The sequence below is a fragment of the Myotis nattereri genome, assembly GCF_964212035.1.
Source record: "Myotis nattereri genome assembly, chromosome: 7".
Taxonomy (NCBI): Eukaryota; Metazoa; Chordata; class Mammalia; order Chiroptera; family Vespertilionidae; genus Myotis; species Myotis nattereri.
This window is the reverse complement of record NC_138082.1, coordinates 53,472,898-53,497,866: the sequence shown is the minus strand read 5'-3', so window position 1 is coordinate 53,497,866 and position 24,969 is coordinate 53,472,898. Positions and strand designations below refer to the sequence as shown.

At 39.3% G+C, this 24,969-nt stretch overlaps 1 protein-coding gene across 1 annotated transcript in view; it reads right to left on the bottom strand.

Moving 5' to 3' along the window:
* Positions 1-14,137: 14,137 nt before the first annotated feature.
* Positions 14,138-24,969, bottom strand: part of FAP (fibroblast activation protein alpha) — a gene marked incomplete at its 5' end in the record, with an annotated part of 61,842 nt that continues 51,010 nt past the window's right edge. The window contains 5 exons of the mRNA XM_081095209.1: positions 14,138-14,527; positions 16,161-16,234; positions 16,497-16,569; positions 17,041-17,105; positions 18,136-18,235. Of these exons, the coding sequence (XP_080951335.1) occupies positions 14,426-14,527; positions 16,161-16,234; positions 16,497-16,569; positions 17,041-17,105; positions 18,136-18,235 (414 nt within the window). The 3' untranslated portion in view covers positions 14,138-14,425. The remainder of the gene's footprint in view (positions 14,528-16,160; positions 16,235-16,496; positions 16,570-17,040; positions 17,106-18,135; positions 18,236-24,969) is intronic.

The following is a 24,969-nucleotide window of genomic DNA, read 5'->3' as shown; positions in this document are numbered from 1 at the left end:
AGTGTTTAGTAAAAGAATGAAGAACAACCTCTTTGTTCACCAATATGGAAAGACACCAAGATATGTTGTTAAGGGAAAATAGGGAGATGCATTATGGATATATAGGAGGCTACCTTTGGTAGGAGGAGATGAAAGGGGTCAGCTATGTTAACTTACTCATAATTGTATTTAAAAATTTAAAAAAATGCACAAGAAACTAAGGAAAGTGTTTTCCTGTAGTTTGAAGCAGTGGGTTAGATGGGAGCAAGGAGAAAATAATACTCCTCATCATATACCTGTTAAGGTGTTTTGATTTTCTTGGCCATTTAATTTAATTATTAATTTACCCCACCTCTCTCCCCCCCCAAAAAAGCTATTTACAACCACTTTGGGAAAAGGTTAAACTTTAAAGCTAAAGGTACAACTACACTTTGACTCATAATTCCACTTTTGGGCATTTTATCCAAGAGAAATGAAAACATGTACCCACAAAAAACCTCATACAAAAATATCCACAACAGCTTCATAGATACAATAACTAGAAAGTCGAAACAACCAAACTATCCATCAACAAAAGAAAGAATAGACAAACTATGGCATGAAATTGGTCCACAGGGATACTACTAAACAATAAGAACACAACGGAACCAATAACACACTGGCAGCAGCATGGATGAATTCCATAGTATTATGCTGAGTGAAAGAAGCTGGACACAAAAAGCTCCATGCTGCATGAACCACTTTGTAGATGTTAAAGAACAGGTAAAACTAAGGTTAACAAAACTCAGAGCTGTGGTTGTGTCTTTCTCAGGAGACAGAAATATTCTATATTGTGAAAGGGGTGTGTGTTACCCAGGTATGTTTGATTGCCAAAATGCTGTAGCTAGGACTTGTCATTTCAATTTATGTAAATTTTAACTAAAGAAAAAAAGTAGTAAAATTTAAAGAGGGGTGTGGGTGAATGAATAAATAATACAAGCATGGCAGACTTATTGAAGCTGGCTGATGGATAGACAAGGTTTACTCTGAGATTCTGTTTAAAATATATATATATATTTGAAATTTTCCAAACTAAAAAATTTAATTAAAACTATAATAATAAAAAAAAGTGTGGGGCAGGGCATTAGCACCAATTAATCAGTTACTTTGGAAGCTAAAGAGTTTGACCTTTCAGTTACTACTGATAAGTATGAGCTAGGTAAAGCAAAAGTAGCTTGAAGATAATTGGGAATATCAAAGCTTGGAGGTAAAATGGTAGCACAGGGCAGAGCCCAGGAAAAGAAAAACAATTGCAATGAAGGCAGGGCCAGGGAGTTACCGTTCATTCAGAGATAATAGAATAATGATTCCAGTTTCACGTTTTAAACTTCTTCCAGGCCTGTCCTGAGGGTGTGACTCCACTCTGTTACACGAGACCTGGTAATGCCCAAGGAAACTTTCCGTAGGAGCTCGAGATCCATTTTTGTTTCGAGGAGGTAATCATCTCAGTATGCCCTGCTCTTCCCAGATTAGAACACAATTCTCCATAACAAGGGTCTTCTGAAAATAAGTGTGAGCCTTCAAAAGATTTTTTAAAGTAATTAAAAATATGTATAGCACGCGCGAAAAAAAGTTTACATTGAGATTTTTTTTAGCTTTGAAGAAAAAAATATAGCCATTTCACAATAGGCTTTGAAAATTCACAGAGTTGAGTACACAGGCTGTAAGGATCCACTCTAGAAGGGCCTTGATGGGATCAGGGATCCAGGGGCAATAAAGGAAGAACTTCTGGGACATCCTGAGTTTGCCTGAGGATGTGAGGAATGTTCTGAGAGATATATTGAAGAGACAGCTGTGACCCATCCATCTGGGACTTGGGGGTGTGGGGGAGATTGGGTCATCAGCTCAGTGGACAGTCTTCCTGCCTTGAGGCTCTGAAACCAGAGTTCACAAGTCTGAGCCCGGGACTTAGCATCACGGCTTTGCACACGTTGCTTTTATCCTTTGCTGGATCCCTGGTATAATGAGATGCTTAAAATTGTTCTAAGTTTCAGTTGTTATTTTTATTCATAAAGGGAACAAGAAAAAGAAAGAAAACAAAATCACATTTGTACAAAATAATCTTATCTCATCATTGGTAACTAGAATATATATTTATATGTATAAATACATATATATCATTGAATACATGTGTTATGCTTCTATTTTTCACATATTGTAGCTATAAAAAAGCAAGCCATATGTCATTACATTTATCCAACCTCTTGCTCATCTGGAAAGACTTTTTCTTCTTCAAGCTTGTAAGAGTCTTTAGTGTGAACCAGTTGAAAAATTGAAAATTTTCAAAATTTTCTAATTTTCAGCCATTAGAAAATTTGAAGTTTGAAGTCTGTATACTAAGCAAATGAAAAAAATGCAAAAGGGTGTTATAAGCACTTTTCTTTATTCATTACTAGAGGCCCGATGCATGAATTCATGCACCAGTGGGATCCCTCAGCCTGGCCTGTGGGATCGGTCCGAAACTGGCTCTCCGACATCCCTGAGGGGTCCTGGATTGCAAGAGGGCGCAGGCCAGACTGAGGGACCCCACCAGTGCACTACCAGGGCCTGGGAGGGATACAGGAGGTTGGCCAGCTGGGGAGGGGCTGCAGGAGGGCTCCAGAGCATTTCTAGCCCCTCTTGCTCAGTCTGGATCGGCAGGACTCCAGCAGCAAGCTAACCTACTGGTTGGAGCGTCTGCCCCCTGGTGATCAGTGCAAGTCACAGTGAGTGGTTGAGCAGCCTTATCATTAGCATATTATTAGCATATTATGCTTTGATTGGTTGAACGGATGACTGGACGACTGGATACGTAACATATTAAGTTTTTATTATATAGGACACCTGGTATTGAAATTGCCTCCTGCTTGAAACTTGTTCAGTGTTGCCCATTCATATTTTATCAGATGTTTTGCAAAGATATGCTCAGTTTTTTGGTGATATTGAAATGACATAAGCATAGAGTGGAGGACAATTTATACAGCCCTACATACTATTGTTCTATTTTTAAGCAGAATTTATAAATTTTATGATAATTCATTGTTTGGTTATTTTATTTTTCAAACATAAATAATTACTTTTTATAATTTCATTTTTTAATGAATCACCAAAATAAGTTATTTCTGCACTCAAATACATCTATGACCAGGAAGTCTTCAATACTGTGGTCTAATCCTGATTCCTGCTAAAAAAAAAAAAAAAAAAAAGTAAGAGATTTCTTTGTTGCCACATTATCAGAGGAAGCAAAGATGGATTTTTCACTTTTATTTTAATCATTTTTTTTCTTGATAGAGCACAACAGAGTAGTGACTGTGAGCCCTTTCTAATGCCGAAGAAAGATAAATCCGGCCCATGACCACCAGCATCCGTCTCCAGGAACACAGACCAGCTGAATGCTAGAACTCAAAGGGCATGGCTCTTACACTGTCTCTGCACCCCTTCCTCTCAGCATTGGGCATGTTGCATAGCAAGAGATGATTCAATGAAAATCTTAAAATTTGGTTTGATTTATTAAGCACCAATTTGCATCTAATATTTTTAAGGGCAAGCCCTACATAAATGTATCATTTAGGACAGTTAACACTGATGAAAACAATGATCATTTCAGGGCTGCATCTGACTAAACACCTGGATGAAAGTGTAATAGCCAATCATACATGTTTAGCACATAGTACCAAACACCTGGGTAGGTAATTACTTTCTTTCACTTTTCACCTGGAATTAATACTCCGACTTAATTACCAGCAACAAATATAGAAAACAATAATAACTCGAAGGGAATAAAAGATACTTCTACAATTTAAGTCAGAATTTTTTACTTGTCAGAGATGATAGAAATAGCTACCATTTACTGAATGCCTACTAAAGGCAAAACTCTTGAGTATGTTATTGTCCAATCCTCACAATATTTCTGCCTCCACTTTACAAATAATGAGATGAGGCTTTTGAACAGGTAACCAATTTGTTGAAAGCCACAGCTGTATCTGAATCCAGACCACATTGCTTTTCTAGAGCAAGGCTCTGCCAAGTAGTGGTAGGAGTCCCAGCAAAATCTTCTAACCACCTCAGAATCTGCCATGACTGCTGTCTGAATCTATTCATAGCTGCCAGATGGTTAAGGTAGCAAAACATCTAAAGATTAAACAATTGGCAATCCCAGATACTTTATAGTTTAGCTTTTATTTTTAGAGTATATGATTCAGTGGTTTTTAGTATAGTCACAATGTTGTGTAACCCTCATTACTGTTTACTTCCAGAACTTTTTCATTATTCCCAAAAGAAACTCTATACCCATTAATAGTGACTCCTCATTACCCCTTTCCAAACACTTTATGACCACTACTCTACTTTCTCTCTATTTATATATTTGTGTAATCTGTACTTTTCATGTAAATGGACTCACTCAATATGTATGTGGCCTCTTGCATCTGTTTTCTCTTCCTTAGCATAATATTTTCAAGGCTCATCAATGTTGTAGCATAGATCAGTACTTCATTTCCTTTCTTTTGTTTTCTAAAGTTAAATTTATTGGGGTGACATTGGTTAATAAGATCATATAGGTTTGAAGTGTAAATTTCTAAGATACATGCATAATCTGTATATTGTGATGTGTGACCACCGCCCACGGTCAAATAGCCTTCTGTCACCATATATTTGGTCCCCCTTTTCCTTTACTACTGTTCCCCACCCTCTTCCCTTTGGTAACCACCATACTATTGTCTGTATTTAAGGGGTTTCATTTTTATATCCCACATATGAGTGAAATTGCATAGTTCTTAGCTTTTCTGACTGACTTATTTTGCTTAGCTAATATTCTAAAGGTCCATCCATGTTGTCCCAATAGCAGTATTTCATCTTTTCTTATGGCTACATAGTATTCCATTGTATATGTGTACCACATCTTCTTTATCCAATACTCTATCAAATGATGCTTTGGTTGTCTCTATGTCTTGGCCACTGTGAATAATGCTGCAATGAACATAGGAGCGCATACATCTATGTTTTCAAGTTTTTCAGGTAGATCCTCAGAAGAGGGACAACTGGGCCATATGGTAACTCTATTTTTAATTTTTTGAGACAATGTCATACTGTTTTCCATAGTGGCTGTACCAGTTTACTTTCCTACCAGTGGTGAATGAGGGTTCTTTTTCTCCACAACCTCTCCGACACTTGTTATTAGCTCTCTTGTTGATAATAGCCATGCTAACAGGTGTGAGGTGGCATCTCATTGTAGTTTTGATTTGTATTTTCCTAATGGCTAGTGAAGGTGAGCATCTTTTAATATATTTGTTGGTAATTTGTATGTCTTTTTGGGAGAGGTGTCTGTCGCAAAGCTCAAGTCTATTCTAGAAATAAAGTCATAATTATTTATAAGTAATACAGATTACTTATACTGAAAATTATTTTAAAAACAGATTAAAAGAATTGTTGAAATGATATTTATATAATAAAATCAAACCTTTTTAAATAAACAATTCTTTGGCATGGAGTACATTCACACCCCTATCTAGTACCAAAACATTTTCATCATTCTAAAATAAAACTCCCTGTCCATTAAGCACTTTCTCCTCATTTTCCCCTCCTGCATCCTCTGGCAAATATGAATCTGCCTTCTATCTCTACGGATTTACCTATTCTGGATATTTCACATAAATGGAATCATACAATACTATTCTGTGTTTGGTTTCTTTCAGTTAGGATGTTTTCAAAGTTTATACCTCAGCATTTATCAGTACATCATACCTCTTTATGGCTGAATAATAGTCCATTGTATGTATATATGGCAATTTGTTTATCCATTCATCCTTTGATGGACCTTTGGGTTGTTTCTGCCCTTTGCCTATTGTGAACAGTGCTGCTATGAACATGCTTGTATATGTATCTGATTGAGAACCTGTTTTTAATTCTTTTGAGTATATATCCAGGAGTGGAATTGTTGGATTATATGGTAATTCTATGTTTAACTTTTTAGGAGCTCCCAAACTGTTTTTCACAGCAGCTGAACCATTTTACATCCCCACCAGCAATGTGTGAGGGTTCCAATTTCTCCACATTCTCGCCAACACTTCCTTTCCTTTCTTTTTCAAGTAGCCATCTTCATAGGTGTGAGTTGGTACTTCAGTGTGGTTTTGATTTGCATTTTCCTAATGACTAAGGATGCTGAGAATTTTTTCATGTGCCTGATGGCCACTTGTATATCTTCTTTGGAGAAATATCTATTCAAAACCTTTGCCCATTTTAAAATTGTGTGGTTGAATACTTTATTATTCTAGATAATGGGACTCTACAAATAAAGTTAAAAATAAATATATATATACACACACTTATACATGTATATGTATATTGTGCATACAAACATACAAAATATGAATATAACATATAAAATCATTGTTCAAAAATGAATAAAATTCTAATGAAAAAGTATACATTTTAATGAATTACACATGTTTACAATTGCATTTATTGTGTACTCATTTTCTGGAAAATATAACACAAGGTTCTGTGACTATTGATTAGCTATTTATAAGATTTACCACAAATTTTTAACAGTTTGTTATTGATGAATTCCCAATATTTGGTAAGAAGAAATACCATGCCAAAGACTGTAAGTCTACATCAAGAAACTGATACCAGGGTTTCTTATAGCAGGGTTCAGAAGATTATGTAAACAATTTTTTATGGCTCCTGATGCTGTAACTTGAAAAAGTAAATAAAAGTACTCTGGATATTTTGAAAGTGCTTTGGCAACCTAGAGGCACACAAATTTCTTCTTCTTCTCCTTCTTTTTTTTACAGAATACATTGACAGCCTCTAACTCAAAACAGGGAAGAGATACAAAATACTCATTTCACATGGAGTTAAAATTTTTTACTTTTTGTTTTTCTAAAAAGCTAATCTGGAGGAATGAAAAAACCTCAGGTTTATACTTTCATTGTTCTTTATTTCTGGAGACTCTGCTTTGGCAGCCTGAGTGCTGTTGGCAAGACGCAACCGATGCCAAGTTGGGGACCATTCTTGTGTGATATCTTTGAAGCTCCCCCACCCCAAGCTGCCTCCTTCTGAATCTTCATGGCCACGGCGTAGGAGTTGGCAGGAGAACAGGTGTGGGAAGACACAGAGCAGGGGTAACATCAGAGAGAAGACATCGAGAAAAACTACTGATGAGCAGAGAAAAGGTGATGGGAAGACTGGAAAGCTAACGTTATTTTGAGCCTAGTCACGAATTGGATTTACATATTGGATAGCTTGCCTGTACACACACAATATTTTGCTGGGGCCAGAAACAAGTTGCAAACCCTGCAGAAGTCGCTAAGTTATTGAGGGAGGCACAGAATTCTGTTTTCAAAGCCACCCTATACGTATTTATTTAAGCAGTCACTTAATGCTATTCATTAACTGTGCTTAAATTCTAATAATGGCTGATAAGAGCCTATTACTAGGGTTGTTTACTTATACAGACCTCTGTATTGAACATTTGATTAATGGTAGTAATAGGTGACAAAGCCATCTGGTAGGCATCTCACATACTCCTGGAAGTAGCTGACCAATGGTGCTGCCCTTGTCACGTGGAGGTATGATGGTGCTAGGAACACCTGAACCTATGGAATCTCAAGTAAGTTTCCTAACTTGTACCTCATTTTCCTAATCAGAAGTACACATATTTTTATTTTATTTTTTTAAAAATATTTTTAATTGATTTTTTAGAGAGAGGAAGGGAGAGGAATAGAGAGTTAGAAACATCGATGAGAGAGAAACATCGATCAGCTGCCTCCTGCACACCTGCTACTGGAGATGTTCCCACAACCAAGATACATGCCCTTGACCAGAATCGAACCTGGGACCTTTCAGTCCGCAGGTCGACGCTCTCTCCACTGAGCCAAACCAGTCAGGGCCACATATTTTTATTTACAATGTACAGAATTTGGATAATTAAATGAAACAATGCGTATGGAGTCCTTGGTATATAACTGACATCCAAATAGAAACGGATACCCACAGGTTAAGTCTGGCCCACAGATGCGTTTTATTTACTTGTGTATTAGCTGCCAAGCGCTCAAAATTGAGGCTTTACATTTTAAAATCCAGTTTTTTTTTATTCCTCTTGACAAAAAGGAGGCCAGCAAACAATAGGCCCACTTTCCCACCCGGCAACGATTTGAACCAGTAGTTACCTCTTCAGTTGTGCCCACCAGCTTGCCGACGTCCCACCCTGAGGTTATGAGAGACCGTGCTGACACTTCCTTGGTTTGCTTCATTCATTCTGGGTGCCTCACTGGCCTCAGCAGTTGTTTGAGATTGGGAACTGTATGCTAAGGCATCTGTTACATTTTTCCAATACAAGATTCTAAACCTTTAATTAATTCATACAAAATCAATCTCATTAAGGAAGATGGTAGATAGTGATGGTGATGACAGTTATTTTGAGTATCTATCTATCTATCTATCTATCTATCTATCATCTCCTAATGGCTTATTTTTGATGATTCTAAGTTTATAATCTGCATTTAAAAGAACCAGCCAACCAAAATTTCAGGGTCTGAACATATGGCCGACCTTTCCCTTAAACAGTGTAAGGCATGGTATCATTGTTTTATACTGTAAATATAACCATTAGTACTTAAAATATATTAAGTGAAATATATTTTTAAAAATACTGTGTGTTTTGTTTTTTTTTTAAATAAACGCTGCTAGAATAACCAGTATTACTCTGGAGGTTTAGCTGACCTTTTCCCATCTGAACATTTCTGCAAAACATTCTCAGTTGCGGCGTCCTGACGATTCACCCAGAGGCAGTAAGAATTAGTGGTAGGACAGTACAGTGGGCTGTGTTCTCACGTCCTAACCAAAATCATTTTTGTTGAAAGACCAACCTCTTTTAGATTTCTGTCTAAGGTTCATGTCCTTCCTAACCCCATTCTCCTGGCTGTGGGCTACCTGCTGCTCAGGGATTTTTTTCTCTCTGTTTGCTTTAAGGGGGAAACAGCAAGTTTCTATTACATACTAATTTCCAGAAAGGGTGAGATAGATGTCTCCACTGTGAGATCACACATAAGGATTCCAGTTTTATGCCTCCCCCCGGCCCCTGTGCACAGAAGACGGAAATAGAGTCAGCACATATTTATCAAGCTCCTAACATCTTATCCCAGGACTGTCTAGTCTAGACCCTGGTGCAGAGATTTGAAAAGACAGAGGGTCACTGCTCATAGGGAGCTTATATTTGAATGAAAGAAATAGGTAACCAATAAGCACACACATAAGTAAAATAACTTCTGATGCTCCTGAGTGATATCAAGAAAACAGTGAGATAATGTGGTTGGAAATCTCTGGATGTGGTAGAATACAGTGAGCAGAGAAGTCCCCTCTAAGGTGGCCATGCAGAGAGAGAGAGAGAGAGAGAGAGAGAGAGAGGGAGAAAGGAGGCTGGTGTGGCTGGCTTTGGGAGAGTGGTGGAGATCCTCGCCCCTCAACCACACGGTTCCCTGGCTGGCGGTCCTCCCCAAAGGTGCTTCCATCACTATTATCAAATATTTGACTCTTCAAACAGGTATCAAGGATGGACAACTTATTCAAGATAAAGTACCAAGGTTGATGAGCTTCCTTGGACACTCACAACTTCTATATTGGTTATTCCTAAAAGGCCCCATTCTTTCAGAAAAAGATAAAGATTAATTTTTAATTGGATTGATGATCCTGGTACTTAAGCTACATTCACTGATCTGGAAAAGAAACTATTGGCTTCTGAATCAGACTATTAATTTCTTGAGAATTAATTTATTGAACATACTAACTTAAAAGTTGTTTGCTTTATGTACGTAGCAAACCCTTACAAAATACTTACCACATGCCAAACACTGTTAGCTCTACAAATAACAACTAATTTATAAGCTATCTTGTATACTATTTGAAAAGGAACAATTGCAATATTGGAAAGTATACTTTAGTCTTCTGAAAATAAAAAACACAAGAGAGACACATTGTTTCCTGTTAGTATGCATATAAAGTACTCGTATATATTAAAGCATCATCACTTTTTATCATCTCTTAAAACTGAAAAGTTAGCTTAGTTCTAGAGTGATATAGGCAACTTTTATGACATATCTAAAATATCTATGTCCATTAATATCTAAAAATATGTTTTAATAACAAACTGAAGATGCGTGAATGGATAGTAGTTTTTTTAATGAGTAGTTTTTATATCATTTTAAATGTTTCATTAAGGCATTTATCTAAAAAAATTCACCTTACGTAGCAGTTAAAAAAATTACTGCCCCTAATAATTAATGGCTAGTAAAGATGTTCCCGTTTTTTTCTTGTCAATTAAAAGCAATTAGGAGAGAAGGAAAATGAGTTGTCAAACCATTGTGGCATGAACCTGGCTTAATTACCGCTCTCTCTTACTCACAGGAAACAGACTTTATAACCACCGAGTGCAGAATGGAATGCTGTACCAATGAATCTTTGTGAAAACAGATACTGTCAAAGCAATTTTTTAAGTAAAGTAAATAATGGAGTATTAATTAGAGGCTAATAGACTGATATCATATTGCTCTAACTTGCCAAAGACATTACCTGTTTGTCAAAAAAGAACTGTTTGTGGCCAGCATGTGAAGCTGCAAGCCAATAATCTGAGCAGGTGGTCATTAGAGACTTTTGCCAGAGGCCAGATCATTTTCTCCATGAGTAGCTTGGTAAGGTTCAGGCACTTATTTCTCCCTGAATCAGCAATTATTCCACTTCCAACTGCCGAGGTACCTGTCCATAATGCCAAGGAAGAGTTTGAGTATTTCTCCTTTCATAAGCTGAGATTGATTTACTGTGTTCAGAATTTCTTTATCTGTTTTATTGGGTAAACTCAAAATATCTGCTCTACTGGATAAATTTCAATGATCTGGTAAGTGCCTCCTTTCTTCTCTACAAACAGCATATTTGAAAACATTGTTTTGGTAGAATCTTCCCAGAAGACCACATAATCACTATTTAAATTAGCCCTAATTCATTTTACATTTGCTTATTTTACTGTTAACTTTCCCAGAACTGTATTTTTTGTTTTACAATTAGAACATCTGAATTTTAATTACATTACCATCAAGAAGCTCATTAAAGTCACTTAATTGGCAACATTTCCAAAAAAACCTTAGCTGGGTTTAATATATTTTAAAGAGTTACTGTCAAAGTATAATTTCACCATTACAAACAGCTTGGCAACAACATTTGCATAAAGATCTGTCAGTTTCTGAAAAATGCTCAAATGTTGGGAAAATCAGATTCGTTAAGTCGCCTTTACTGAAACAGTCCGGAAATGGAGAAATTGTCACATAAGTCATCTTTGTAACCTCTGCAGTGTGCAGAGCACTGCCATGCACAGCACAGATATTCAAAAGCGCTTTCATGAAGAAATAAATCATACATTTTATATTTTGGGGGTAGATTTTTAAAAAGTTAAAACTTCAAAAAAGTTTCTTTATTTGTGTTCAGTTTAATAAAATATTCATTTTCTTGCTGCTTCTTTCTCATTTACTCTGAGAAATATTATTTTTTTAAAAAAATGAGCTGGCCCAGTGTGGCTCAGTTGGTTGAGTGTCACCTTGTGCACCAAAAGGTTGCCAGTTAGATTCCAGGTCAGGACACATACCAAGGTTGCAGGTTCAGTCCCAGTTGGGGTGGAGAGAGGCACCCGATTGATGTTTTTCTCTCCCTCTCCCTTCCTCTCTCTCAGAAAAATCAATGAAAACATTAAAGAAGAGAAATATTAAATGGTCACTTAGAATTTTGAAACCTTTAAAAATATCTCTAAAGTCAGCATTGTGAGACTAAGAGATGAGATTATTTTGAGATGGCAAAATATTTTATAGTTTCCTTCTTACACATACTAGAATCCCATCCCTACAGCACTGATCTCATTTGAAGTTGATTGTAGTTACATTCATTTCTCACTTTTACAAGACTTGGCGCCCCTGCCTTTAGACAGGCATCCTCTCTAATATACTGGTCTGTTTCGGGAGGATGGGGGTCCTGAAATAGTAGCTTGCAATGTCATTTGTCAAACAAATGAATGAAAATCTGAAGTTTGTCATATATGAAGGATAACTGTGCATTCATTAGGGTGTTGGGGCATTCTTCACCCCAAACTTCATGTGCAAGAATAAAATGTGATCAATGGTAGTTATTACAATTTGTTTCCTACAAATATAAAAGGTAAGATGTTCTTCAATTATCCCTTTTACTTTGGTATTTTCTACTAAAACTTTTCCCTCTGTGGTTTGCATACCTCTTATCTTCCAAGCCAAAAGGAGAATTTAGAAAAGCTCTACAAAAGGTGAGCATTCAAAAAAACAACAACAAAAAGCACTGCCTCTCAAGTTGCTACCTTACTCTCTGCTGTAGCCTCAACGTCCTGCAGAGTGTCTGATACGTAGACAGACTCAATGCACGTTTGTTGAATAAATGAATAAATACATAAACACACACCGACAGGCCTGAGGAGCATCCGGATGGTTCTGCCGGAGGGGCTCAGGGAAGGCTGCATCGACAGAAATGTAGGAAACCTGAGTCCCCGAGCACAGAGGCATTCACTCACTCATCATTGGTGAGCTCCTGTCCTTGGCTGCGTCCCAGGATACGGCCTGTGAAGACTCCCCCAGGACAGCACCAACCAATCGAAGTTTTGTGATGATGGCAGCAGTCTACATCGGATACCTCCACTACCGTGTGGTGGACCCTGGAGGGTCCTACATGGGAAAATGACACAATTAGATTTGCCTTTGAGACATTGCCTCTGTGACAGTGGGAACGAAGGCCTGAGGTGAAGACCACTTACTGCGTGGTGATACCAAATGCATATCCCACCACGGCAGAAAATAAGTGGGAGGAGCAAGACTGTCTATTACTTCTGATTGTCCTGTTGTCTCTGACTGGTGGTTTCTCTCCTCTCCCTGGCTGGAGAGAGTAAATGGTGAGGAAATTATGAGGCAATCTTGTGGGCTTGCTTCAGAGGCTGCTCCACGCAGAATGGGAAGTGAAGGTATTAGCTTCTCTCTGACCCTCAGGGCACCTGCAGCTGCTGTGGAGGAAGGAGGCTGTGGCCAGCCCTGAATCTGTGGGGGTGCTGTCCAGGCTCCCTGACCACCACAAAGTACCTGAGGGCTGAGGTGGGGCCATCTGGCGTGAGTGGGAGGCATGCTTTCAGAACACAGTGGTGGTAAGAGTGCTGGACTAAGAAATCTGGAAACTCTAGGGGAGTCTGTTCTCTGACCTTTGACACCCCTTCCTGCTCAATGTTGTATGTCTGTGTTCTGGCTACAACACATGAGAGAAGGCCTGAGGGTCTTCTACCTGCAATTGGAAAGAATCAAGCTAGGGGTGGGAAGACAGCATCCAGGGCAATCAGTGCTGGGAAAGATGGCAATGAAGAGTGCCTGAGGCATCGGCTGCACGGACACTTCCAACATTCAGTGAAGAAGTAGCTTCTGCTGACCTGGCGTGGCTCTCTGTCATTCCGTGGCACTCACAGAGATGGCGAGCTGCCCACACACTTCTCATTGATGGGGATAGTTCCTGGCAGAGCACTGCCTTTGCGATTTCAGTCATTATGGCTTTTTTTCCCCTGTTTCAGAATGAACTCTATAGCGTAGAAGTCAAACCCCAGAAAATCTCATAGACAACATTTTTCCTTTTCAGCTACTGATGTCCATTTTATTTAGTTTGGGGGTTCATTTAGGCTGGTGTGGTTTAGCAATCTGAAGGCAGTTACTATGACTAATTCAAAAAAGGGATACAAAATAGGTATGTTTCTAATTTTGAAGCATCTCTTAAAAGGAGCCCGAACACAAAATTCTGACTATGCTCCTGGCAATGATGAAGAAGTCTTCTGGGAGACATGCAATAAACATTTCCTGGAGGGAGAGCATAGCTGCAACATCAGAGTTCCTCTCCCAGTGCCTCTCTGACTGATCTCTGCCCAATGCCATTGGGTGCTCTGAGCCAGCATTAGAGTTCTCATTACAAAACACCCCACTCTGCCCCTGGATCCTCCTCCGTCACAACCAGCCACCCTGATAGTACTCACGCCCTTGCCTAGCAGAATGCCTTGCTTTCTTCCATAGAGACTGGAACCTGAAATCACTGAACACAGACAAGATAATAGCATCGGAACTTCTGACTTTATTTCCCCCCAAACAGGTGATACAATACTGTGTCTGAAGCAAAAGGCCCGGCTCCCTTTTCTCTCCTTCCGCAGAGTAACAGAGAAATGTAAACAATATTTCCATTGAACCCCCGAGTCCACCTAATTTTTGGCCAGCCATTCGAACAACATTCACTTGTTTGTTTATACCAACACTTAACAGAATAAAGAGTAACACAAGCAAACAGTCTGAGGCGTTTATCTGATGTGTTCAGATGGTGATACAGGCTTGTATCGGCACCGTGTTCAGTCTGACAAAGAAAAGCATTGCTTCAGGAAGTGGGTCATGTGGGTGTACAAGTGCTTTATGGACAGGCCGGATATGCCATGGTTCTGGTCAGAGTACCACTGAAACACAAAAGGAAGAAGCCGCCTTAGTCCTGCAGCCACACGATGTCGTGACCTTTTCAGGCTCTAGGACCTGGCTAACTTTTCTAATATTTTAGTTGAAATTCTACCTAAGAACACTCAAATACACAAATGTAAGCATTTGGAGTGGAACGATTGAAGGATCTGTTAACCTTCACTACAGTTTTGTCTACTTTAAACTACAGTTTAGATCTCTGTGGCTAAGTGTTGCCGACGGCCAGCGTCTCGGGGTCAGGAGACACGGATCCCAGAGCTCAGGTGCTGGGTCCATTGCTTTGCTTGTCTGGAGCTTGGTTTCCTCATTTGTAAAATGAGAGGCTTGGATCTGATTTTCTCTCAGGTTCCTTTGAGCGCAGACATCCCATGAGGCTTTTAGTCTCTGACTCTAATTCCTCTCTGTGGCAGAAAATCCACTACACGTATCAACATAAACATCCTTTACAGGATTTAAAAAGAGTATCATTTTCAAAACCAGAAATATGATACCATAGATTTAAACTTTATTGTAGGAGAGATGTTGGTAAGATTATTTTCACTAAATAAAAGCGGCTAGTGGTGGTGATGTAATACTATGAACTTATAAGTTTAATTTACCTTGGGAGGTGACAATAAAAAAAACAACAACAACTAGTCCAGCCAGTGTTGCTCAGTGGTTGAGCATTGACCTCTGAACCAGGAGGTCATGGTTCGATTCCCAGTCAAGGCACATGCCCAGGTTTCGGGCTTGCTCCCCAGTGTGGGGCATGCAGCAGGCAGCCGGCCAATGATTATCTCTCATCATTGGTGTTTTTATCTATCCCTCTCTCTTTTCCTCTGAAATCAATAAAAATATATTTAAAAAAAAAAGACTGGGAAAATCTCACCTCACCTTTAGTACATTATTAAAAAAACCCACACACAACAAATTTCCAAAAGGTGGGGGTTTCCTTTTCTGGATTCTGTTCAATATATAAGCAAGTGAGGAATAATTTAGGCTTCCTAAGAGGGGGAAGGATAGGCATTAGGGATTGTCTGTCTTGCGTTGGTTTTTATTTTATTTTCCTCTGTTTTCATTTCCCATTCCTCATTTTACAATTTTAAAATCCAAAACCTGGATTTTACAATGAGCTCATTCGGTCCTTCACTCAGTGAAAACGGGAGTCCTGTGTTGGCCACATCTGTGCCAGGGGCTGAGGACACATGGAAGAAAGGATCCTCTAATGAGTGGAGTGGCATGACTTCGGGGAGCCTCGGCGGGTCTGATAACGTCCTGCGCTTGCTTCTTACAGAATAAACAGAATCTTCTAGCTGCTTTGGGACTCCCGGGTTGTGCAGGGACTCCTGGCATATAGGATCACAAAACTATTGGATGTGTGAGCTAGATAATCTAATCTTGTGGACGCCTTTATTTTATACAGGACTCAACCGGGACCACGAGAGGGGCCAGGACTTGCCTAGTGTCCTTCAGGGAGTTAACGAAATATCAAGATTCATTTGTTAATGTTATGCCTACTCTACCCTTCCGCCTGTTTGTCAGGTTTTGTAAAAAAAACAATTAAGAATTAAAAGTAAGATTCCTCCTTTTAGCTTAGGGGTCTAAGGCCGTGAACATGAGTGAAAGAAAATTAGGTACCATTGCCTGGAAATCCACTTGTGCATTAACCAGAGCTTTAGCAATCTGTGCTGAGTTTTGAAAGTGCACATTATCTGCAACAAAGAGAGAGAATTAAAGTGCTGTTAAATACCAGAAAGCGCAGAGTGACAATGTACTGCCTGGAAATGAACACCGACAATTATCTAGTCATGCCGTTGACATTGTCAGCAGTGCGGAATCACACTCGTTTATGGAAATGCCCCTGACTCTTAGGTACTGACCCTGAGCACAGGCATAGGAGGATGCTTAATGTTTCTTAAACAAAGTGATGCTGGCTCAGTATTTTTATGTGTAAGAGTCTTGCTTAAACCTCACCATCTGCTGTTCCGTGGATGAGAAGATAGTCTACATTTCTGAAATATTCTGCTCTTGCCATCACAGTTGAATTCTGGAAAAGAGGAAAAATTAACATTTTAGTTGCTGCAAGTTCTAATAGAAAACCAGCTAAATCATTGTGCAATGGACTTAGCACCAATACTGAAATTATGTATTGCTTTGGTTGATAAATATTTAAGAGTCAGAGCAACACATTTTCTTCATCATTTGCATTACCTCCATCTGATTCTTGGTTTGAAAAACTGAAAGTTTATGTGTCATATGTTACATATGAGTGAGACCTTAGGCATAAATGATGCCTGCTCAAGCTGTGGAGGGGTTGGGGGTGGGAGGGAGGGTGGAAAAAGAAAGAATAAAATCCGAAAGGAGTAAATTCCTTTCTAGTGAGGTGTTTTACAGCAAACAAAAGATCATCATACTTCTTTGGGGACCCAGCAAAAGTGAAAACTCTGAATGACAGCTTTAAAATTATTGTGCACATCTGAAAGAAATTAATGACCTAAATATCACAAAAGATTCTTACTTTATAGTGCTCCAGATTATCATCCTTTGTCGGGAGACCCATGAATCGCTCCGTGTAGATAGATGCTATAAAATTATAAGAAGATGTTGTTTGCATAGGGTATGTATCATTTCATTGACCCATGAGACCCCCTGGTTTGATAACTGCTCCTCAGTTCTCCCATGTGCAGCTGCTCAGGAAGGTTCTTGCTGTTCTTTACTGCGATGCTCCACCCAAGGCTGTTGCTCTACAATTTCCCTCCGTAGGGCTGGCGAGGGAATGGAGGAGGAGATTATGGAAACGGGAGCATCTATCATTAGAAAAGGTTGATTCTTAGCTTTTCCACTTCTACCCAAAGTGTGTCCCTTGAGGGAATGTTGAGCTAGAAATGACCCCATGGAATGACTTCATTTTATTTAAAAGAAATCACACATGTAGCCACCTGTATTACTCTCCTTCGTGTCTTAAATAATCTGGGATAGACATCTGTCCCCCAGCACACATATACATTATTTTTTTTTCCTGAATAAGGATTCCCTACAAGTCACAACTGTCTCATTTCTACCCCAACACAGGGACGAGCGTCTGATGAGAGCTCATTTTTGTAAAATTATTAGAGTTAATTCCAAATAGTCATCTGCATTGATATGAATCATAAAAAACAGGCAGCAGGAGAGGTGTAATTTTTGAACAGATAGTTATTGCTCTGATCTCTGAAGCAATGGAGCTGGAAGCTGCAGATTGTGGTGTAGAGATGAATTACTTGGCCTTCATCGGACTTGGTATAGGATGTGCTTAGAAGCCAGCTATGCTGCAACTGTGTCTGCAGAAACACAATTCGCTCTGATTTTAAAGGTTTGGTTCAGCAGGAGGAGCAATATTTATTGAGAGAAGAAGATATATTGGATTTTGGAAAAGTCCTCCCCACTCTAAAATGTCTTAAATTGTTACAACACGATTATATTGAATCATATAAATAATCTTGTTTATACATTGTATTTCCCCGGTGATGCTGGGGTAAATTTTACTGCATAATTTGTTTTCCTAGCAACCTCAAATATAGAGTAATTACGTGTTAAATGCTTTCGCAGCAATGTTTATGAAATGTTTCCATACCATAATATTCCCAGCTGGAGACTGGAGCTACCGCTATCCCACATTTGAAAAGACCAGTTCCGGATGCAAGGGCCAGTGATGAAACATAACCACCGTAGGACTGTGGAGACATTGGTATGAGTTAGTCCCACATTTCCTTTCAGGAATTCTCCTCTATATTTTTACAGTAACTTTACTCACAATAAGTGCTGATGGGAGCTGGGGAACATGGATAGGGTAGGTTAAATGTCTACCTTACACCCTTGGCAGCAAGCCCCACCAGACGTGACTAATTTCATCCCTAGTAAATGACAAATACTTGGCATGTTGATCAGAACATGGTAGGAGCAGTTTAAAAGATATAATTGTAATTTTTCTGAAAACATTTCTTTTTTTCCCCTCTCTCTTCTATATTTTTCCAACCAGGGCTTTGCTACAGCAAAAACAGGATTTGACTTAAAAGAAATGCACCAAAAAAGATTTTTCCCAAAATGTAAATGCAAGCTACTTCCCATAGTTTGCAAAAGTCCTGTGAGGCAGAGCTTGTGTCTGTGTATTTACTAATTTACATAACAGAACAACAAGGTAATGACATAAGAACCTTCTAGATTGTTTAAGACATGGCCAGGGTCTGTGTATAATATCCTGTTACATATTCTGAATTAAGGATTTCTGGCAAGGCAGCTCAAAGAAGGGAAAGCCATAGTGTTTTAAACATTTTTACACACCCTCTCACAAATATAACAGAAAAACAAAGAAATACACATGGAAATACAAATTTCAGAGTCAAGAGCAGGTTTATCTTTCATCACTTTTTCCCTAAGAATCAATAGGTAATTCAGAAAAGGGACTCTAAGAACAGAAGGAGCTGTCTGTCCATGTTGCTCAGAAACACGAACCTTTTTCTAAAAAATGAAGAAAGAAGCAGAGCATCACCATAAGGTCACATCTCTCCCTAATCTGTATGCACAGCTGGGAGTGGTACTTCTCCTGGGAACATGGATTGAGCAGTGTTCTAGAGCATGAAACACCCCCTACACACACACACACACACACACACGTGTGTGTGTGTGCTAGATTAGGAAGCGAGTCTTGGTGCTATTCTTGCCCCAGTGCTGGGACATCCCCACAAGACGTAAGAGGACAGTGTAAGCCTCCAACTAAGGACGTACCACAAATATTATTAAAATATTATTGCCACAAATTTCTGGGAATCATTTCCCTCAGGTCAGGAGAGATCCTACCCCCTTTTGGTACAGAAAAGTCTGTCTTTAGAGAGAGTGAAAGAGTGAGAGTGAGAACTCTACAGAGCAAGACAGATGGCCAGACGGACAGACAAATGTAACAATGGCAGCAGGAAAGCGCCAGGGGCCTAATCTTAATCCACAAAACACATGAAATGGGGGAACAAGCTAAGCAATCTTGCTGAATGCAATAGTTAAAGACCGAACTCTCTACATAGTTTACAGTTTTATGTTTCCCGCTGCCAGGAGTTTTACTGAGACCCTTGACTCTGAAACAGAATAAAAGAGGCAGTTCTGATTCTACCATGGGCTCTTGTTGTTCTACATGGAGAAAAACGAAAACATGTTACAATAGGGGAAATATATTTTAAAAACAGGAGAAACACTTGGACTGCAAAATCATTTTGGTAAGTGAAAATCACTATCAAGTTCAAGCTTTCACCTCTAATACCCAAATGTTTTGTTTTGATGAGTAGGTTAGCAACAAGTATTACTGAAACAGAAGATCTTTCCTTCCTTCTTAATTGTAGGTTCAAATGAGAGTAGAGCAAGCTTAAGTTCATTGTTGCTTATGGTTTTATTGGGGAAGTGTGTTCACTGCAAATAACAAGGCTGGGTCCTGCCTCTCCTCGTCTATGCTCCAGAACAGGAAATAGCATGGCGTGAGATGGAAAATTGAAAGCATTTGCATAGAGCAAAAGGGTTTTGAACATTGCTCTTCAAAATCTTAGAAATTCTTAATCTGTATCTACTCAGGGATTAGATAATAGTGCTGTATCTAAATAAAATGTCCATGTTTTCAGGATGAATACAAACTGTCTCTAAGAATGTGCAAGAACATAACTATAGTGGCAGCACAACAAAAGAAGGTATACTTTAAATTCTCAGGCAGCCTCGCTAAGCTGATTCCTCTGTACAAAGGAAGAGGAGAAAAAAACACCAGAGTTAACATCTTTCTGCTCTCCCATGGGTGGGGCTCCAAGGCAGAGTGGGTGGCTGCCACAAGAAAAGAACCCACGGAGCAGATTGGCCATGAGAATTCTAGAAGTTTGTCCTTTGCACTTAGACGCCTTGCCATTTTGCTTAAATGAAGAATGCCTTTAAAACATTTTTAGAAGGGCACAGAATTTTTAGGGGTTTGTGGAATATTCTTATGTGAACTATAATGCACATTGGAACATTTTCCCTACAGGCAATAACAATGAGCTAATGTTTGTATGGCCAATGTACTGCAAATGTCTTTGTGGTCCCACACAATGTCTCCCTTTTCCCACCTCCCACCTCCCACCTCCTACCTCCCCCTTGCTCACTGCCCATCTTCATGTTCTTTGAACTCTCCAAACATGATCTAGCCCCAGGACATTTGCAAATGATGCCACTCTCTGCCTAGAATACTCTTACTCCAGAAATCAGCATGGCTCACCTGTCCTACTAATCTGAAAAACCAATCAACCCTGCACACCATGCTTCTTTCTTGATTTTTCTTTCCTCCAGCGCGCTTAACGTCATTTTAATAACCTAAATATTTTACTTATTTATCTTGCTTATTGTATTTCAACCATTCCTAACTCCAGAAAGGTAAAGATTTTTATCTGTCTTGTTAATGAACATATCCCCAGCACTGGGAATATGACCTAAAACACAGAAGGGATATATTGGTTTAATATATGACTTCCCTATTAATTCATCTAACCTTCCCAGTGGTGAAGAAATTATTGCTGAATTTCCTGATGAGGAAACTTGAGGCTCAGAGTCAACTTAGAGGAGATATATGTTCAGTAAGCAGCAGAGCTGATATCAGCCCAGGACACCTGGCTCTCCAACCCATGCCACTTCCTCTGCATCCCGACACTAGAGCAAATGCCGTGGGGAGCTTTAAGTTTAGAATCTAATGTAGTCTCATTAGAGGTGCATTTGTCCTACTTTTACATCGTTGATCACACATAGCAATTCAAATCGCTTATAATTAGTCACTGGAAGAGAAAGGAACTAAGATTAAATCATGCACTAATGCTTATTCAACACCACCTGGCTAGGCCTATATTAACAAAGCAAATCCCATAAATGAGGTTGTTATTCTAATAATTTAGGCAAACCCCCCACTGTTCTTCAAATCATCAGAAAATAATTGCTCCAAGTTTTGTTCCATAAACCAGGCTTTGCAACTGCAGTGCTGTTGACACTTGGGGCTGGACAGATCTTTTTTTGTGGGATCTGTCTGTGCATTGTGGGATAGTTAACAGCATCCCTGGCGTCTCTTCACTAGATGCCAGTAGTACCACCCCAGTTGTAACAACCAAAATCTCTCCAGACAGTGACAGATGTCATCTGAGGGACAAAACTGCCCGGTTAAACACCTCTGTCACAACAGGCTCTTCCTAGGCACAGTACTGAGGGCAGAGTGGATAATAAGTAGCTAAAACCAGGACTGGACTTCGGTTTGTGTGAGCCAGAAAAAAAATGAAAGGGTAAGATAAAAATTCCTCCTCTCCTCTTCTTAATCTGGATAGGGGAAGGAAACAGGATTTGCAGCTTATTAACCAACTGACTTCAAAAAATGTTGTGTGGTTAGCTATAGTACATTTCTCAGGCCGTTAACATGCCTAACGCTTCATGGAATCAGAAAGTTCCTTCCCAAATATGGAACACAATAATAGCCAGATAACCCTCATGGTCATTCTCAGTGTCTTCCTCTCCTCCCTCTCCAATTTCCCATACCATAGAAGAGCACTCAGAGCTATGACCTCTTCACACCCCCTACTTCGCTGCCTAAATTCAGGCCCTTCGTATTGGTTGCCAGTATTACTTGTTGCCTCACTCCTTAGCCCACTCCCTCCCTGCACCACAGACCATTCTTTACTTTGTAGCCAGAATCTTTCTGATACACCAATTCCACCCTCTATTGAGTTCCAGAGCACTTCTCAGATAAATACTTTTTGGTAATACTGTATTACACAAAATTTAACAGCATTCTTTTTTCATAGATTTTAAATATATTTTTATTGATTTCAGAGAGGAAGGGGGAGAGATAGAGAGATAGAAACATCAATAATGAAAGAGAATCATTCATTGGCTGCCTCCTGCACACCCCCTACTGGGGATTGACCCCACAACCCAGACTTGTGCCTCTGACTGGAATTGAACCTGGGACCCTTCAGTCTGCAGGCCGAGGCTCTATCCACGGAGCTAAACTGGCTAAGGCTAACAGGATTCTTTACTACTCCTTTCCTAAAGTCTATAGGCTCTATTATTTAGAATTTATGATTTACCAAATTATTAGACCAGGGGACCTTTTCTTGAAAAGTTTCTTGTCACTAATAGAACACATTTGAGGAAACTTTGACTTATACGGTTAAATTCAGTATAAACAACATCATCGATGTGTGACATGGTCAAGCATTGTGCTAAGCATTTGAAAAAGAAAGCTAAATAAAAGACAAAGTCCATTCCCTTGATGAACTTACATTCTTATGGGAAAAACCAAGAGACAGACAAAACATTGTAATTCCTATAAGAGCAGTATAAAGATCTATTGGAGCACAAAACATGTCATATGTGAGTTAGGTCTTAAAGAAAAAGTCAGAATTATCCATTGTGGGTTGAGGAATAGATGGGGAATAGAAGAAAAGAGTGGACAGGTATAGGGAACAAAACTAACAAAATCACTGGAACTAGGAAAAACAGACATAAATCAAACTATTAAACAGGTGCAGGGAAAAGTGAAGAGAGATGAGACTGGAAAATTAGGCTGCATCCAGTTTGTCAAGGACCTCGCATGCAAGGAAATATTTTTGGGCACTAGAGTGAGGTCAATGTAATAGAGTGAACCCTATGAAATATATAAGCAGAAAAGCAACTTGTTAAGAGTTGTGCTTTGTAACAATAACCTCATTAGAAATATTGAAGCTTGTGAGTCCAAAGCAGTGAGGCTAGTTAAGAATAGTTAAACTGGTACCACACAAACAATTGGAATAGTTAAACTGGTACCACACAACCTATGGACCATAGACCAAAAGAATCAGCCTTACCTGAGATCCTGTTAGAAATGCAACCCCTAGGCTTCCACCTGAAGTACTGAATCACCATCTCAGGTAGTAAGGCCCTGGAAACTAGGTTTAACAAGTTCTCCAGGTGATACACATGCAGCCCAAATTTGAGAAGCTCTGGCCTAAATAACATGAAGAACTATGGCAATGTCAGTGGGGATGATAAAAGATTTCAATGTTTGAAGGTAGAATTGACAGAATTTACTAACCAAGACTGTTTGGAGTCAGGGAGCAGGGAAAGTTGAAAACAGCTCTGAACTTAATGACTTGGATGACTAGGTGTGTGGTGGGGTCCTTAATAAAGATGAGGACGTGTTTTAAAGTAGACTACTACAAGCTTAGCTTGAGCAAGTTAAGCGTGAGGCCCCTTCATGACATTTTCAAGAGGTGATCAGCAGGTATTTGAAAGGTGGAGCTCAGAAGAGAGAAGCGGGTTAGTGGCAGGGATCTGGCACTTGTCATTATCCTTGAAACCACATGGGTTTCCCCAAGGAAATGAAGAACAGTGAGAACCAAGCTCAGACCCAGAGAAAACACCAACAATTAAAGAGTGAGTGGATTGTAATGACCATAGAGACATAGGAAAATGAGAAGAGAAACATGTCACAGAGCCATGGATAAAGCCCATTCTCCTTTATGTGGCCTAAAAGGACTTCAGGTTCATGGCTACCTATCTACTCAGATGCACCTACACCGTATTCATCATACACCTTATAGTGATAAAATTTCGGGCATTCCTAACGAACTCAGGGCCCCCTCCCATAGGCCATACTCTTTGTTACCTTAGGACCTGGGCAACGTTGCCTTCACTCTGCCTGGACTGCCCCTTCACTAACTTCTTTTCATCAAGCTCTGATGCTACCTCATTTCTGAGTCGCTCCTGAGCTCTCGCAGCCAGAATTAACCACTCTTCTCCCTGGTGTTCTCCACAAGTTTTATCTCTCCCAACACTTGCAACGTTTCCTGAGCAATTCTTTTCTTACTCTCTGTGTTCTCTACTAGAGGTCCAGGGAGATAACTTACTCATCTTTTCATCCTCTAAAGAACCTAATAGAGGATCTAGTTGAGATCCACTAACTCTTTTGTACATGGAAGGAAGAATGAATGAGTCAACGATAAGATGGATGGATTAATAAATACGAATTGGTCTTACACTTAAAGAACTAACAAAACCAGTACAGTGTGAAGGTCTTTTTCCTTCATGAACCCCCAGGTCTTCCTGCTGATTTTAGGGGCTGCTCAAGTGTTACATCCCTTAGCAGTTTACTCATTTCTTCGCCCACACATGCTTTCAGGGTTTACCTCACAATCACTGCCATGTTGGAAAGTAAGCAATAAAGGGGCCTAATATACAATTTCTTCCAGAAGCATTGCACAGATATGGTGAAAATCTCTTATTAAAGAATTTCAGACTGATATGGATGTATTTTTGGGTGATGAGTGGGTTCCTAAAATCATCCCACATAGATGGTTCTCTACCAAATTAATAGTTAGAATGTTCCAGAAATGAAATTAAAAGTTTTACTTTATAGTTATTTCAAAGCCTACAATAAAAGCATAGTAAA